Raw genomic sequence first — 19,374 nt, 5'->3', positions numbered from 1 at the left:
GAGCACATTTACTTATATGGTATCATCCTTTCCACTGTCTCACGACATTTTTTTTTCCTTCTCAATCCTCATGGCCTCTTCCGTTGCCACTCCTCTCACTAATGTTTCTGCCTTCCTACCCTTGAAACTTGATCGTCACAATTATCTTTTGTGGCGCGCCCAGTTTGTCCCTTTACTTCGAAGTCGAAGTCTCATGCCCTTTGTCGACGGCACGTCAAAATATCCCCCTGCATTTTTGATTGATGATGATGGGCAACTTACTGATGCCATCAATCCCCTTTTTGAACCCTGTATTCAGCAAGATCAGATGGTGCTTTCGTGGATCACCAGTTCCTCTCTCCTCCTGTCATGCATGTTGTTGTCAAGTGTGTTAGTGCTGCCGAAGCTTGGACAGCCTTGCAGGAACGGTATGCACCTTCCTCTCATAATCGAGTCATTCAACTACGTGGTGAACTCCTCAACCTTCGTTGCGGTGATCTTAGCATTTTTGACTTTTTGGATAAAATTAATAATTTGGCTGACCAATTAGCTTTGTCTGGTGCTCTCATGTCTGATGCTGTGAAATCTAGATTAGGGTTTGTGAAATTTAGCACTTGGAACTGATATGGATCAGACGGATGAGTCTTTTTACACTATAATTATCAATCTTGGCAATTTGATTCCTATTGGCAGCTGAATTATAAAGAGGAAATGGGGTGGAAGTTACAAGTTGGTTTGTACTCAAATATAAGAAACAGGAAAGAAAGTCTATATGAATAATATGGAATCAACACCAATATATTGGTCTCTGTTCTTTAATTTCATTTCCAGCAGCTATTTTGAGAACTTTTATCCTATTGCAGTCATTTTGTCGTTCATTTGAAAGTCTATGAAACTACAAATATTAATGTCATTTAAATGAACTAAAATCAGGAGTGTTTTCTATAGAAACATGAGGAACCCCTTTAATTTTTCTACTAGAGTTGGAGACATTGTGTCTAGCACACCAAGCACATTTTGCTAAATCGATTTTCATTTTCATTTTCTAAATTGAATAACTTGTTAAACCGATCGAATTAGAACAAGTTATTCAATTTATTTTTCTGTCTCCTGTGGTAATGGGGAGGCATCTCACATATCGGATTTATTTCTTCTTGTGCCTGATGTCATATGATGTTCTTGCTTCGTAGGGCTTCCGATCTTCTTCTGCCAATCTTTCAGTTGGTGCTTCTGAGGTCTGATTTAGTGCGTCAGGTTGAGGCCAAGTATCCGACTTTGCTCTTTAAGCAGCAACTTACGGCATATGTAGAAAAGATATATGGAATCGTCCGAGACAATTTGAAGAAGGAATTATCACTTCATCTTTCTTCTTGCATCCAGGTACAATAAAGTTTGGTATTTCATGATTGGAAATTGGCACGAGTTTTACCTTCTTATATTCTTTTAGGTCCTAGGATGGAAGAGTAATTGCATTCAGCTTTAATTTCTCCTGTAAACTTTTTCTATGCTCAAGTTTCAACCCAATAGCCTGAAATCCCGAAACAATTTTAGGATTCCCAAAAATTTGGTTTGGAATCAATATTGAAATTGGGATTCCCAAAAACTTTGGTTTGGGAATCGAGACATGGGTTTCGGTTCATTATACCATACCGAACCAGCCCTACTTTCAACTAACAAAATTTTGTTTCAACAATTTTTTTAATAAATTAAAAAAAAAAAAACCATTTAAAGCTCCACATTAATAAAAAATTATTATTTCTCAACTCAGTTGGAGAAACACAAAATTTGACATAAGTCTTCAGACTACCACATCAGCCATTAATTGAAATTTAACTCTAATAATTTGACATTTCCATTGAAAATGGTCTTAGAAGTTGAAATAGGTAGGGCTTAATTTTCTGATTGGAATATTATTTTAATATTGCAAAGAGAGCCACTTAGTACTACGGTTTACTGATATTACTCTTCACTTGTAAGTAAGAGATCTTAGGTTCGATTCTCGTCAAAGGCGAATTTGAACCACATTATTGTTAGTCCATTATGATGTTTAGCCCATTCCCTTCCCCTTAGTGATACACCTCGACCCGGAATGTCCACTTGGACTCCAAATCGAGTTGTGCTGGCCGACACTTGGAGGGTGACGAAGCCATAAAGTGTAGTGATGTTGAAGATATGGGTAAATTTAAACCTAAAGTGCCTAATCAAGAGAGTGTGCAGGTGAGCGGGTTTGAACCCTATTCACACGTGATGTCAGAGCATAAGACAGTATAGTAAACAGGATGAGAGTTATACCACTGAAGGTAACCGTCTCCTGAGATTTGCCATAATCCTCGTATAAACGTAAGCACAACTATTAAACCTGGAGGGGCGAAAAACAAAGTTGAGTGGGTCAGCAAAACAAAGTTTATACGAAAACCCTTATTTTTGAATATACTAACCCTTCGCCGTAAAACAAATATAGTTTCCTTAAAACATACTACGTAAGTATGTAATAAAATATAACAGCAATATAACCAGAAATATGCCAAGTCATGATATATCAAATGCCAAAGTAATATAATCATGTGATAATCAATTATAAGTAGTTTGTTCATCATCTAAGCTAGCACACAAGTCGGAACTGCCTAAGGCAATTCTACCCGACAAGACTGGGTGTAATCAATGCGCTCTAATACTACGATCACGCGAAGCCTGTTGTAGAAGCACAGTCACATACAAGTCGGATTGCTTAATGCAATCTACCCGACATGATTGGCACCTAACTTGGATCCAAGGCAAGCAAATGGTGAGGATGTGAACATACACGTGAAGTACTAACATATAACAGCATGTATACAAGTATGTATGAATGAATGTCATGTATACAAGTATGTATGAATGTCATGACAGTAATATCTCAACCATATAACAGCATTCATCACAATTCATATCACAAAAATGATACTAGGCAATATAGGCGTAAAATGAAGTAAATACGCATTTATGAAAACTATAAAATGTATAGGTATAAAAACAAACTGCCCACTCACAAGTACGTCACTAAGTCGTAGCCCCCAAGCCTAGCTTGGCCTCGAAAATCCTCGGGATAAGTTTCTCCTATATGTGAAATAACTAAAATAGCATTAATTAAAACATATAACGGAAACCTAAAAAAAACCCCTATAGTTTGCTCAAACCTAGGGTTTAAATATATGAAATCGATCTACTCGACGACAAAAACACACACGTGTCAACCATGCGCCAGCCGGAGGCCGGACGCGCCCTCACACGCCGCCCAAAGTGGCTGCCAGAAAACCCACGCGCCCCGCAAGTACACTGTACTTGCCTTCCTCGCGAAAATCTGCAGTTTTTGCAGATTTTTGGCCCAACTTCCAGAGCTTCTAACGAGCTCGATTCTTAACCTAATTCACTTCTACAAAAGCCAAATTAAAGCTAGGAATGTGGTTTACCGATCCCAATTCACAGAAAGTTCGAATATGGTCCGAGTTAATCAGAAATTTGGCCTAAAAGTGGCCAAATGACCACGGTTACAAATTTTCCATAAACTGAAATTTTCTTCCTAACTTCTAGAGTTGATTTCTAACTCGATACTTAACCAAACTCAGTGATTCAAAAGCCATTATGAAGTTAGGAATGTAGAAAACAAGTTTGTACCTAGAAGAAGTCCAGTTGTGATCGAGGTTGACCAGAAAAATGGTTTGAAAGTGACCCAATAACCATGGTTTTTGAATGAAAACGTGCAGGTTCTCATTCCCCTCGAGTTTCTGGGTAAAACCACACGTCCAAAACACAAACAAAGGATCAATAACAACCCATAGAAGTGAAATGAAGGTTCTAAGTGTTTCTCAAGGCTTACCTAAGCCATAAATGGCTTGAAAATCGATATGTCGAACTCGTCGAGTCGACCTTCCGAGTTGGTGAGTTCAAACTTAATCACATCCCGGCCCGGGGTCCACCACATCCCAGGCTCGCTCCACCACCGTAGCACGATATTGTCCGCTTTGAGCCCCGACTACACCCTCACGGTTTTGTTTCTGGGAACTCACACGAGAACTTCTCAGTGGGTCACCCATCATAGGAGTGCTCTCGCGTGCTACTCGCTTAACTTCGGAGTTCCGATGGAACTCGAAGCCAATAAGCTCCCAAAAGGCCTCATGCTAGGTAGGAATGTGAATATACGTATAAGGATTACTCCCCTAGGCGATGTGGGATCTTACACTTAGTGTAGATAATATCGTTTGTTCACAATATTGCAAAGAAAGCCGAATTAAAAATTCTAACTGAAATTGGAAAGGTCAAGGCCAAATTGGCCAATTATGCAGACTGATAGTATTAAACTAGCAAATAAGCCCTCGCTCCGCTGTGGGTTTGAAACTGTAACCGAAATTTAACATTTATTTTTAAATTATTCAAAAATAAATTAAAGCAACTGAATCCACATGATATTTATTATTCATCTATAATGTTGAATAACTCACTTATGGAGTCAATGAGTTTATTATATTCATTTGAATTATCATCTGATATTTTTTTATATTTGTAGTTCTTGGTAATTAAACTTTATATGTGTATTGGTTATGATTGTGTTCAAATGTAAAATTGCTGGTCACAATTATTTTACATTTTACATATGAATCATATCTCAAAAAAAGAGACAAAGTTGAATGACGGCACCTAATTATAATTGATATTTAGAAGCTAGAAACAGCTTATCTGCATTGACAAACACGTATATTACTATACACAAAGCAATACATTCATTACAAAATATTTTATAAATTAATAGAACAACTAAACAAATAGGGTAAAATAGTTTTTTAAGTTACATTACATTCTATTTACTTTACATCAAAAGCATATTTGCAATCCAAGGGGAACATTCCTAAGTTACATTATATACATTTCCAAAAGTCTCCCACATTGTTTAGTCGCTTGCACTTGTATTTTACTAATTCTATGTTAAAAGTTCTATGTATAACCAAAAAAGTAGATTTGAACGACTAAAAGGACGGACTTTCAAGTCCTAAATATATATGGATTCAAAAATTGCCCACACTGTTTTATTTTTCATGTTACTTCTTTGTTCTTGGGCTCATAAAAAAACTTCTCATTTGTTCTGTATTGTCACAGAGAACTTTAGTCATCTTTGCATTTCTTCTTGCTGTAGATTGGAATTAAATTTTTTGTATAAGAAATATAATAAAATTTGAGTTCTGAAAATACATGTATTAATAAACTCAATTACGATACAGAACCAGACGTTGAAAACCAAGCACAAAACTTTAGGCGTAATGCGAAATTAGAAATCTCATAAATTAAAACCAAATGCTCGCATAATTCCTAGTCTCTCACAAAATCCCCAAAATCACGTACAGATAGACATACCGGGTATTGAGCAGTGTTTCACCTCTTTTTGACGGAACTCTTTCAATCAAACTTTTTCACAACCAAAAACAATCCTTAATACTCAGACCTATATTTCTTGTTCGGATTTTTTCAGAATTTTTTATACCGTATAACTTGCCAATTTCCTTTGTGTTTGAGAAGATAAATTGCTTTTGTAAAGAACTTTTGAATTCTAAATTAGGATAAATTGCTTACCTTTAGCAAAAGGGAAAACTAATGGAAACATCCTAGAAAACTTTCTAACAAAAAAAGGCAAAAGTATCTCAATCTCCAACATCTATCAGAAGTCACATGCTCTTCATCAAAGCAAATACAAAAAAAAAAAATGACAAAGTTATGGGCTCCATGAGACAAGCCATGCAACAAGTTGACATGCAAAAGGAGACAAGCAAGTTTACATATATTCATAAAAACAAGGCAAAAGAAGACAAATAAGTTAGACTATGTTTCAGAAATAATGCTGACAATTTCAGTAACGGTAGAAGTAAAGTGACAAATGACAAGTACCAAGGATACGTTTGCAACATTCATTTGTAAAGAATTTTAATACCATAGTATTCTCATTCAATATATATAAGAGGAGTTCCATTCATTGTAAACACATACCAGATACACACCATACTTCAATCCTCATACACTTAAGCATCTGAAACCTTCTTAGCATCCTTTGTAAACACTTCTTTGCAAACATTTTATATATCAATAAAAGTTCAAGTGTACAGATTCAAGCAATCTCCAAGTTTTATCTTTCTTTAGTGTGTTTGTTTAAATAGACTTCTAGTCAAAAACAGGAAAACACTATTGTAGTTATATTATTAACCTACTAAACTAACGATCATACTTTGTTCAAGCACTTTGTTATAGTTGAATGCTTGTTATACAAATAACTGGACATTAACTAGAGTACCTCTGAGTTCTTCGTACCTCTGAATTCAGTTATTAATGCCTTATACCTGCATTGTGAGTGACCGTCATGTTGAAACATGTCGAGTTCCATGTGCAAGGTTTTATATCTAATTGTTGTAATGACCATCCAACTATTTAACCGAGCCTGCTTAATGAATTTGGTATCAGAGACAAGTTTAGCATTTTAATAGTATAATTATAATAGTAAAGTACCTTGAGGACGGAAGTCATTATCACAACTGATATCACACTCGTTTATTTTGTATGAACAACAGATATTATTGTCCTTGTAGACCTTGTCAACTATAACCACCAGGTATTTATTGTCCCAAACACCCAACTATAACTAGCATAAAGAAAAGATTAGCATCTATATCCAAAAAAATTAGCAAGACTTTGAAGAAGTAGAAGTTTTATCTTGGTTATCTTGAATATCCTTAATTTATTTGTAAATATAATAACACAGAAGTGCAACATAAAGTTTTAGAAGCAAAAAGAGCAACAGATCAAGTTTTAGAGACCTTGAGAGAAGAAAGAGAGTTTCTAAGAAACTAGTTAGCTGTAACTTTAGAGAAATGTAGACTGTAGTATATGATAGATTATCTTAATTTAGAACTTAGTGAACCACAAAAAAGAAAAATAATATTAGACCAAAATAGTTTAGTTTGTTATTTTCCATTGAGAAAGCATAATCATATTTTGCGTAGTGAAGAAAATTCACAAGCCAATAGTATAATAGATCTTATTTTTAGTCAAACAGAAAATATAAAATTAGAAAATAATAAGCATAATCATTTGTTAAACCAGTTATTAGAGCATTTTCAGAAAAATTCCATAAAAACAATTAGACAAAATTTAGATTATATTACATCTCAGTTAGAAGATAATAATAAAAATATTCAAAGGTTTCCTAGCAAAAGAGAGATAAAAGAACTCATTGACCTTATAGATAGTAAGCCTAAGTAAGTAGAACTTAGATCATTAGAAATAGTTGAGCAGTTAAAATTAGAAGTTCAAAAAATTCAATTAGTGTAAAAAGATTTGAGTGAACAAGTAAATAAGTTGCATAAGAAAATAGATAGATTATTAGTTTAATAACCGATTCTAGAACTAGCAGAAAATATATCCAAGCTTTGAAAGAAATTAGTAAGTTAGATAAAGAATCAATATGTTTAACAGATTTTTCAACACAAGTAGTTAGTAGTAATATTCTCATTAGGCAAAATAATTTAATTATTCAATTAGTTTTAAGTTTGGCTGAAAAATTAGACCAAGTTGAAGAACAAATAACAGAAATAAACTAAATTTTACATAACGATTCTTCATCGCTTCCATCATATTTGCTAGAAAAATTAGAAAATTTAACTTTGTTTATACCATATTTAGGGCCTTCGTATTTAGATCTTGTACAAATACTCGGGTGACTTAAATGTAATTATGTAATAAAGGAAGGGGCAAATATGTAATAAGTGAGGAGCTCTTATTCTATAAAAGGACTCTTCACCCTTACAATTAGGGAGAGGCCAATTCCTAAGGCTCCTCACCCCTTCTCACATCCCCTCTCACTCTCAGAGCTCCCTCCCCCTCAGATAAATACATAACCAGTGTGGACGTAGCCCAAACCTTGGGGTGAACCATGAAACATCTTGTGTTCTTTACATTTCTGCAGATTCACGGCCGGATTTACGTTGTTCCAAGACCCCTCCGGTTTTATGCATCAACATTTGGCGCCGTTTGTCGGGAAACAACACGAAAAGTTATGTTGGTTTCTCTCTCAATTTCTCACCTCCGCCGTGAATCTGCAAAAAAAAAAAAAAAAAACCCAGGAAACCAAATACTCTCCATTCACTCCCAACTCCTCACCCAACCCAAATCCTATTTCCCAAATCTCGTTCTCTCTCTCTCTCTCACTAAAAAATGGAGCAGAGGATCCTAGAACTCGAACTCATCTCAGCCAAAGACATCAAAGACGTCAACCTCATATCCGAGATAGACGTTTACGCCGTTATCTCCCTCCAAGGCGACTACATATCTCACGCCAGCAAGCAGAAAACCAAGACCAAAGTCTCCCAGGGATGCGGGACCCATCATATCTGGAACTTCCACATGAAGTTCGTTCTCGACATTCATGAGCATCACTCATATCAACATTCATGAGCATCACTCATGTTAATCAGCTTCAAAAACTTCATTTACAAAAGCTCTAGCATCAAAAGCTTCATTTACAGAGCTACAGTTTCAAAAGCTTCATTTACAAAAGCTTTAGCTTCAAAAGCTTCATTTACAGAGCTACAGCTTCAAAAGCTTCATTTACAAAAGCTCTAGATTCGAAAGCTTCATTTACAGAGCTACAGCTTCAAAAGCTTCATTTACAAAAGCTATAGCTTCAAAAGCTTCATTTACAGAGCTACAGCTTCAAAAGCTTCATTTACAAAAGCTCTAGATTCGAAAGCTTCATTTACAGAGCTACAGCTTCAAAAGCTTCATTTACAAAAGCTCTGGCTTCAAAAGCTTCATTTACAGAGCTCCAGCTTCAAAGCTTCATTTACAAAGCTTCAGTGCAGGGTATACAAATACTGCCTCCGAACAATCGCCACTTCGGCCCATACATGGATTCAATTTGAAGTCTCCGGCCAACAGACTCTATTGACCAAAAACTTGGTGGGCTACATTATGTACTATATATTGGGCCTCAACTGGGCCTCATAAAAAATACTTGGGGGACTTAGCCCATTATTCATGTACTTAGGAGCGATCCCTTATTTTATAAAAGGGACTCCTTCACCTCCATTAGAGAGCATTGCCGTCAGCTAAGCAACCGCCTTGCCGCGAGCATCACTCATAACCCATCACTTATGTATTGAGGAGCGAACCCTTATTCTATAAAAGGGACTCCCTCACCATCATTAGAGAACATCAACTCTAGCCCATCATTCATGTATTGAGGAGCGAGCCCTTATTCTATAAAAGGGACTCCCTCACCTTCAACGCCACAAGCCGAGCCAACCAAGGCAACATAAGTCACGAGCCGAGCAGCCTCGCAGCATATGCTACTTCTAGTTGAGTATCATTTCAGACTGAGCATTGCCTCATATCAAGTATCAGTTCAAGACGACATCTAGTTACTTGGCCAACACATGGACTGAATTTCAAGTCTCCAGCCAAAAGACTCTTTTGACTGAAGACTTGGGGAACTACTGTTTATACCATATTTAGGGCCTTTGTATTTAGATCTTGTACAAATACTCGGGGGACTTAAATGTAATTATGTAATAAAGGAAGGGGCAAATATGTAATAAGTGAGGAGCCCTTATTCTATAAAAGGACTCCTCACCCTCACAATTAGGGAGATGCCAATTCCTAAGGCTCCTCACCCCCTCTCACATCCCCTCTCACTCTCAGAGCTCTCTTCCCCTCAGATAAATACATAACCAGTGTGGACGTAGCCCAAACCTTGGAGTGAACCACGATACATCTTGTGTTCTTTACATTTCTGCAGATTCACGGTCGGATTTACGTTGTTCCAAGTCCCCTCCGGTTTTGTGCATCAACAAACTTTAAGTGCAAATAATAATATTAGAAGACCTAAGATAAATTGTTTTGATAACAGAAAATGGAACTCTTTTGGAGTAAAGGAAAAGAAGTAGTCAGAGCTGAATATATTTATTTAAATGAAGAAGAAGCACAAGAATTTATTAGAATAGGATTTGAGAAAACACAGAAAAATAAATATAATTTGTACCAATTAGGATTATTTAAAAATAGAAGTAGAATTGTAAGTAGCATTAGTCAATATGAAGTTAGTTGTATTGATAAAGAAGTTACACTTAATTTACTTAGTAAGGAAGCAGTTATGCATTTGTAGTAAGAAAGCAATTATGCATTTGAGAAAATTACATTTCAGTCAGATTCACATAGGAACAATATTAATTGGAATAACAGGATTAACCAAAGCACAAGTGGGCACAAAAGCTTAAGTATACATATATAATGATAGATGAGATAATCACCAACAAGCAGCAATAGCAACAACTGAAGTAGACTTAAGTTCAAACTTAGCAGTTATAGGATGTATTCCAAATTACGTTATGACAATTAATGAATTTAGTAAATATATTAAAGTGAGCATAAGAACAAAAAATTATAATATGAAAGGAGAGTATAAAAAATTGTGTATTAGTTTAATGTATATTGGAAAAGCGTCTGATAAATATAATCATAAGTTTAATATAGAATTTCAAAATTGAGTTCAAACATTTGGTAATAAGCATATAAATATGATAGAAGCAAAACCCGTGGATAATAGCTTTTTAGAAGGAACTCAGTGGACATTACTTAATTTACAAGTAGCAAAAAATAGACAATTAGATAGAGTACAAATATATGAAACTAGTATAAGTAAAACAACAATTACGTTTAGTAATTACAAGCAACTAGAAAATATAGAAGAGGATGAGAGTGAGATCGAAAATGAGAGTATTTATATGACTTTTGATAATTTAGATATTAATTTAGTTGAGCAAAATTTTGATCATATTGTAGATAAGCTTATAGAAGATATCGATCATTTAGATGAAGAACAATATTTAGAAAAATATAAGACATATAATTTAGGACTATATAGAATTTCAGATGAAGAGATGAAAAAATTAATCTTAGAAATAGGAGTAGAACATATTTTAGGATTAAAAGAATATAAGAATTTATTAGAACTGAAAGTAGAATGTAATCCAGCAGAAGAAAGCAGTACATCAAGAGTAGAAAATCCAGGATACACATGTAGAACTGATTAACAATTTTTGAAACCAACAAATGAACAATATAAAGAACAAGCTGGAGTAGATTACATAAAAGTATGATGAAACCACCTAGAAAAAATAGTATTCCATATTTAAGAGGATTAGAACAAATTAATATGGTAGGAAATATATAAAATTTAGATAATGTAGATCCACAAGATTAGGAAAAAACAATTAAGAGATGGGAGAAAGGTTGTGTACATGCAGCATTAGTGTTAGATTTTAGTAATTCACGAAATATGTTAGATTACTTTGAGCATACTTTAGATGGGTTAGTTTTTTATTATTTTCAGTCATAGAAAGTTCAAAATTCAGAACAACATCAGGTAGCTAAAACACATTTTAATATTGATGGTTTTGTTATTTTGATTAAACAAGAATTTTTAGATCATAATAGGCTAGATGACAGAAGCGAACAAGAATAGATAAGAGCAATTAGAAATTTAGAACAATTACAAATTTGTGATTTACAATATATAACTAAGTATACAATAGACTTCTTTAAATATTTAGAAAGAACATGTAGAATTAGTGATATTAATTTATTAGATACTTATATGATAAAAATAAAAGGACCAATAGGAGAAAAAATTTAGAATGAATGACAAAAGCATCCAAAGAAAAATGATATTGCAATAGAACCTAGAATTCAACATGTATATGATATACTTAGACAAAAGCGTAGTCAAATAAAAGCTAAGAGACAAATTAGGAAGCAATTTTATATGAGTTGTAAAATTATAGATTTACCACAACATTAAGATTGTCATAAGAAAAATAAGTAAAAGAAAATATACAAAAAGAAATATAGGTCATATAAACCCTACAAACAACATAAAAATTTTAGCATAAGACTTTCAAGAACATAGAGGAAGAGAAAATATATTCCAAAACAATTTAGAAAAAGAAATGGTAAACCTTGAATTAGAAAATATAAAGCACCAAAGGATAAGAGTAGTTGTAAATGTTATTTATGTGGAGAAGTTGGACACATTAGACTTAAATGTCCAAAATTAGGTAAACAGCCGAGAGAAAAAGTACATTTGATGGAGTTGTTTAAGTTAGAAGAAGATTAAGATATATATTCAATATATAGTTTAGATGATTTAAGTGATAATGAGAGTATTTATAGTATAGAACATATAAATATAATAGATTCAGATTCGGAAGATTCAAGTAGTTCAAATAGTGATTTAGAAGAATATATGTGTGCATTCATAGAAGAACAATATGAAGAAGAGTATAAATATATCAATTTAGGTTGGCCATAAAAATGTTATAAGTGTAACAAGTTAGTTGCAAATAAATATTATAATACATATTGTCACATTCCGGCCTGAGCCCCCACCACATCCCGGGCACAACTCCACCGTAGTACAATGTTGTCCGTTTTGGGCCCCGACCACGCCCTCACGATTTTGTTTCTGGGAACTTACACGAGAACTTTCCAGTGGATCACTTATCATGTGATTGCTCTAACGCGAACTCGCTTAACTTGGGAGTTCCGATGGAACCCGAAACCAGTGAGCTCCCAAAAGGCCTCGTGCTAGGTAGAGATGAGAATATACATATAAGGCTTACATGATCCACTCCACTGGACGATGTGGGATGTAACACATATTCAATTTTATGTGAAAAAATGTTATAGTAATAGATTATTAGATCATAAGAAAATACTGAAATATTAGGAAATATTGTTTATAGTATAGAACAGCCAAAAATAATTCTTTAATTACCATAAATTGTGAAATAGAAATAGCAAAAGAATACAAAATACAAACAACTATGATAGATACAGGAAGCCTAAAGAGTGTCATAAAAGAATGGTTAGTACTAGAAAAATATAGAAAAAAATGAGCAAAAACAGTAAGAATAACACATTTTGATGAGAGACCAATTTATTTAATACATTGCATTAATAATGAGTCTATTAAAGTAGAAAAAAAATAATTTAATTTATCATTAACATTTGTTTCACTAGTAGGATCATACCCATTCATTTTAGGTTTAATTTTTTTTAAAAGTTTCCAAGGTTTTTTATTTATGAATCCTAAGATAACATTTTTCAAAAGAGGCATCACAATAACCGATCAAAGTAATACTGTAGAAACATACGAAAGTATAAGTATTGAAGAATCCAGTAGTCAAGATAGTTATTATTTAGAAAACTTAAAAGAAAATTATTAGCATAATAATATAGAAGAGTTTGATGAATAAATATTTGAACATGAATATCCGATTTTAGAAGAAGAAAACCGTATAGAAATATTACAGTTAGATAGACCAAAGAGTTTAGAACAATTATCACAATTAGCAGAACAAACTAGGATTATAGGAAAAGTCTCACAGTTACATTGGAGTAAAAATAAAATATTTGCAAAATTAGATATAATTAGTCCAGATTTAACCATAATGACAGTTGATATGCCTTATAATATAATAGATAAACAAGAGTTTGAGCAGCAAATAAAAGAGTTGTTAAATTTAAAAGTAATTAGACCCTCTAAGCCTAGACATGGATCATCAACATTTATTATGATAAAACATTCAGAACTAAAGAGAGATAAGGCTAGAATAGTTTATAATTACAAGAGATTAAATAATAATACATATAAAGATAGTTATAAGTTATCAAATAAGGATGACCTTATAAATAAAATTCAAGAGACTAAATATTTTAGCAAATTTGATTGTAAATCAGGATTTTGGCAAATACGATTAGCAAAAGAATCAATTGAGTGGACAACTTTTACTTGTCCAGAAGGACATTTTGAGTGACTTATTATGCCATTTGGACTTAAAAATGCTCCATCGATCTTTCAAAGAAAGATGGACCAAATCTTCAAGAAATATGATAATTTTTATAGTGTTTATGTAGATGATATTTTAGTACATAGTAAAAATAGAAATGAACATAGGAAACACTTAGAGATAGTTTTACAAGAATTTATCAATAATGGAATTGTGATTAGCAAAAATAAAATAGCATTAGAAAAACAAGATATAGAATTTTTAGGAATGTATATCAAGTTAGGTACAATACAATTACAAGATCATATAGCTAAAAAAGTCTTAGAATTTCCAGATAAGTTAGAAGATAAAAAATAGTTACAAACTTTTTTAGGATTGTTAAATTATGCAAGAAATTTTATCCTTGATTTAAGAAGAAAAATAGCAGTATTATATAGTAAAACTAGCAAAACAGGACAAAAATATTTTAATAGTGAAGATATTAAATTAGTTCAAAATATAAAGGAAAAAATTACTCAACTCAAGCCATTAACATTACCATTAGATGATAGTTACAAAATAGTTGAAACAAATGCTTTATCATTAGGATTGGCATGTATAATATACCAGAAAAAGCATAAGGAGTCACCAAAGTCTGACGAATAAGTTTGTAGATATGCATCAGGAAAATTTAGCGATGTACAATAAAGATTACCATCAACAGATTTAAATATTTTAGGAATAATTAACTCACTTGAGGCATTTTCTTTATTTTTACACGATGAAGTATTTACGACTAGAACAGATTGTCAAAATATAGTTTTTCATTATAACAAGATACATGCCAATAAACAGGCAGCCCGAAGATGGGTTAATTTTATTGATTCAATTACAGGAAATGGTTTTAAACCAATTTTTGAATATATAAAAGGTAGTGACAATATATTAGCTGATATCTTATCAAGATTAATTCATTGAACATGAATTGAATATTGTGGATCATCATCCTCAAATACCACAAGACCGCAAGGCAGAAGAGCACATTTCAATAACATAGTGATGCACCACAAACCTCTATCATTCAATGGATTCCAAAATAGCATAAGCAGACCTGCATCACCACCAGTACCCACTTTTAACTTTAATGCCATTTTTGTTGAAGGAATCAGAAATCAAACTCTATGGTATAGGCCAAAGGTATTAAAACTCTCTAATAGGCAAAAAGTTCTCTTAGATAATTTTTGAAATATCTAAATCAAATAACCAAGCATAAAGTTAGGTCATGAAAAACTAATTAGAGCTTTAGAACAAGAGTTTTATAGTTTTAATTTTAATTTCCATCAATTTCAACATCATATTCATTCTCTTGAGCACAACCTTCAAGTCATTTCTAGAGACCATAAGTCATTACTTAGTAAGTTTACCAAAATGAACCAAGAATTCCAATCTCTTATAATGCAGCTAAAAACAAGTGACACTTTGAAAAGAGTATTGAAAATAGGTTGGGAAACTGATTAGCATAAGTATAAAGAAAAAGAAGTTATTGAAAAAGAGGTTATTGAATCCATAGAACAAGAGGCTAATGAGCCCATATAAGAGATTAAGATTGAGCTCTTAGAAGAAGACATTGGAATGAAGCAGTATCAAAATAATGAGCAGCATCAGTATCTGAGTGACAAAGAAAAACAAGAAAAATATGAAAGTTTTCTTAGGAATGTATCTTTAGACTTAATAATAGATGATATCCTATTAGAAGAAATTTCAAAAGCAAAATTAAGAATAATGCTACCAGATATGCAAAATGAGATTCTGAGCAGAGCATCACATTCCATAAAAGAGTTACAATTACAATTACAATGTGCTTTGAATCAGTCCATCTTTGATCCAAAACCAGGGATGAATATTATTACAAAGATATATCTACATATCTTTGTGATAGTACAAAGAGTTGTATTTGTAAACTAGAGGTTAGCATAATTGTAGTCAGGATTAACATGAGGAATTTTAAACCATGGCATTTTAGTTATAAGTATCATAAAAAGCATAATGTAGTAGAAGTAGAATCATTTTGATAAAATCTTACTATTAGAGTTTGGCTATCTTGATAAAATCTTTATTAATCATATTTTCCAACTAGAATCATTTTCTGAAAAGCTTATAAAAGTAGCAGAAGATTATATAGAACAGTGAAAAGAAATTTGCATAAGTTTTATTAGTAGTCTTCCAGATTGGTATGTAAATATGCATAAAGAGAAAGCTAGGCACATAGCCATGGTTAATGAAAAGTCCTTTAGACTATCATCTATCTCCCCACACAGGTGGACTCCGTCATACAAAAATATTTAATATTTTGAGGGATCCAAATGTTAGCCTTAGATGAGTTTGAAGATTTTAGGTATGATATATTATTAGTAGTAGAAGAATAAGAAATGTATATTTATAGCAAGTCAAAATCCAGTCACCAGCCATACTAGAAGCCTCAAAATTTCAAAGAAGAAACAGAAGATATGTATTACAAGGTAAAAGAAGATAGAGAAAGAGATGCAGAGCTAGTAGAAGGTGATGAACAGTACTGGAACAATTTGACAGAATAAGAGCTGCATAACATCGACAACATGATGGAAGCATGAAAGAGCTATCAACAAATTAGCATAAGTTGAATAGCATCATGTAAAATAATGTATTTCCAGACAGAAATGTCAACATCATTGTGGACCTTACAACAATAATGAAATAATGACATAAGAGTAAATAAAGAAAAGAGATTGATCCATTATGGACTTTTCATACACAAAATGTCCTTTTTAATTAAGAATGAATAGTGCTAGACCCTTTTTGTTAAAACTCCTTAAACAAAATGGGTTATACTGCTGTTCTTCCCAGGTGACGATGAATGTTTGGGTGCCACTGTTGGTTGGGATTGTGCTAGTTGTTGCGCACGCGGCGTTGAGGTGGACCGATGAGTTGTGGTGGACGAAGAGAGCTCTGCATTGTAAACTAGTTATACGGTGCAATTTTGCGAATTCATGGATTTGGATGAATCAGTGGTGGCGATGTTCTGGGTGAAACGGTGGAAAAGCTAGGCGGTGAGCTGGGTGAAGTGTTAGAGTCCTTTCAATGACTCTGATTGAAAGAGTTGAAAAAGCAAGTAAAGAGCCAAGGTTTTTTTCGTCATTTAACTGTGCAAATAAGGAAAATAAGAAGTGAAGTGTTTAGTAAAGTAAGGTTATTTTCACCAATTCACTATGTTTATACCATACTTAGGGCCTCCGTATTTAGACCTCGTATAAATACTCGGGGGACTCAAATGTAATTATGTAATAAATGGAGGGGCAAATATGTAAAGGGGAAGAGCCCTTATTCTATAAAAGGACCTCCTCACCCTCACAAACCTAAAGCCTCCTCACATCCCCTAAGCTCTAAGCTCTCTCAAAGCTCTCACTCTCATATTCAGAGCTCTCTCTCCCTCAGAAATACAATATCAGTGTGGACGTAGCCCAAACCTTGGGGTGAACCACGATACATCTTGTGTTATTTACTTTCTTGCAGATTCACGGTTGGATTTACGTTGTTCTAAGACCCCTCCGGTTTTGTGCATCAATATTTGGCGTCGTTTATGAGAATCGATACGAAAATATGTGTCGGTTCTCTTTCATTTTTTTCACCTCCGCCGTGAATCTGCAAAACCCAATCGACTAGCTACTACTTCTAGCATCCCAAGCTCCTAACACCCTTTATTTATTCCGACTTACGGATCTACCATTTCTGAGCAAAATCCAACTGTTGGGTTTTGTTGTGAAGATCAAAGATACCAGATATAGACGTCTTCTCTTCCTCCTTTCTATCTACATTTCCCACTCAAAAGATACCAATCTCTCCTGCCATGACATCCCCCAAGCTCAGCAGCATTCCATCGTTGAGATTCAGAGAAAAATCAGACGCACGCCAATTCCTTCAGCCTCTTCAAACTTCCTCTCTCTTTCTCCGTACTCCCCGTCCAATATTATATATATATATACACCGCCCGTTTATGCCTATCTTTCAGTCGGCTCGACATTTGGGAACATTTTCCCGAAAAATATATTTTTCCCCGGAAAGTTTCAATCTTTCCCCAAAACACTCTTATATCTGACCATGTACCTAACGGAAATCTCCAACTTCCCGTCACTCCTTCCCTTCCGAGGTGCTAAGAAACATTCCATTCCGTCCAATTTGGACCTCATCTCTAGCTCATTCGATGACGCTGTGCTCCACCACTTGAAATCTCTCGGTCCGCCGTTCATCAGCTTGTCATGGCTCTCCAAGGCCGTTGATTTTGTTGCCTTGACTCACTCCGAAGTGAGAAACCTCATCTCTAATCTCAAGGTCGCGCCGCCTCTAGATGATTCGCTTACTTGGTATTTGGACCACAGTGTCAAGTTCTTGGACCTCTGCAACTCCATCTCTGCTGAGATCAAACGCCTTCGCCAGCGCCGCCTTCATCTCACCTTCGTTCTTCACCTTCTCGGTGACCGAAAGGGTGAAGAGCTCCCGTCGTTAGAGAATCTTCGCCGATCTCGCAAATCTCTATATGATTTCGATCGTGGTGCTTCTTCTGGCTTTGGAAAGTGAAGCAACGTCAAAATCTTGGCAAGATATTGAATGTGGCAAAGCTCGTACGTCGAACAGTGCGCGTGGTGAGACTGGTGACTGTGTTCTTTTCTTCATGAGTTTCTTACAGATGCCTATGCGGAATATGTCATCATCATGATATGGTCTGCAACTAGCATGAAATGGGAGAGATTGAAGAAGTGGGTCGGCTAGGATTTGGTGTGGAGTGCAGGGACAGTGAGAAAGAAGCCATGGGTGATAGCTCGGCGATAACAATGTCTCGGTCCGGCGTTCCCCATGGATGTCAGTGTTTCTTTTCCAATACCTACTTTAGTACAGGGTGCACATGCATGGCAGCTTAGAGACATAAAGAGAGGAAAGTGAAAAGAGAGGTAAAAGCAGTGAGAAACAAAAGCAGAAAGGGAAAAGAGACACTCCACATGATTTCCTTGTCTACCATCTGCAAAAGGAATACAGAAAGCAAAAGCAAGGAGCGGGGAGACCACCAGTAAAGCTATAGGAAAAGAAACAAAAGCAGAAAAGAAAAGAGAAAACGAAAACAAAAACAAAAGCAGAAAAGAAAATAGAAAGCAAAAAAGAAAGCAAAAGTAAGGAATAAACACCCCACCAGAATGATGTGATTTACTTTTCTTATTTCTGAATGATGTAAATTATTTTTCTTATCTTTCGGAGACATCTGTATAAACCCCATCAGAGGGTAAAAAAAAAAAAAAAAAAAGGGCAAAGCCCAAAATAAATGGGCTGGAATGTTGTGTGGAGGGCGAAGGTCCATAAGCCCAAAATAGAACCAACCAGGTGAACCAAAGTACGTCCAGTATCATAAAAAAATTATTCGGCACCCAGCCGCTATTATTGCCAACCAGGTTATCAAAAGTACGTCCAGTACTCCAAAATTATTACCACCAACCAGGTGATCAAAAGTACGCCCAGTACTCCAAAATTA

The 19,374-nt window shown here is 34.4% G+C and overlaps 1 protein-coding gene and 1 long non-coding RNA gene across 2 annotated transcripts; both read left to right on the top strand.

Annotated features, from left to right (window-relative positions):
- Nucleotides 1-1,582, top strand: LOC139190185 (uncharacterized). Its single transcript, XR_011574242.1, has 2 exons — nt 1-407; nt 1,170-1,582. It is a non-coding gene; the product is annotated as an uncharacterized lncRNA (long non-coding RNA).
- A 16,372-nt stretch (nt 1,583-17,954) lies between these two features.
- LOC103451425 (UPF0496 protein 4-like) lies at nt 17,955-18,431 on the top strand. The gene has a single exon (XM_008390827.2). The coding sequence runs from the start codon at nt 17,955-17,957 to the stop codon at nt 18,429-18,431; it is 477 nt and encodes a 158-aa protein (XP_008389049.2).
- Nucleotides 18,432-19,374: the final 943 nt, after the last annotated feature.

This window comes from Malus domestica, chromosome 12 (assembly GCF_042453785.1).
Source record: "Malus domestica chromosome 12, GDT2T_hap1".
NCBI lineage: Eukaryota > Viridiplantae > Streptophyta > Magnoliopsida > Rosales > Rosaceae > Malus > Malus domestica.
The sequence above is the reverse complement of the archived record's forward strand: the minus strand, read 5'-3'. Positions and strand labels throughout refer to the sequence as shown.

Excerpts from the sequence above, each read along its gene's own strand:
- LOC103451425 (XM_008390827.2), top strand. The coding sequence starts at position 17,955 with ATGTACCTAACGGAAATCTCCAACTTCCCGTCACTCCTTCCCTTCCGA.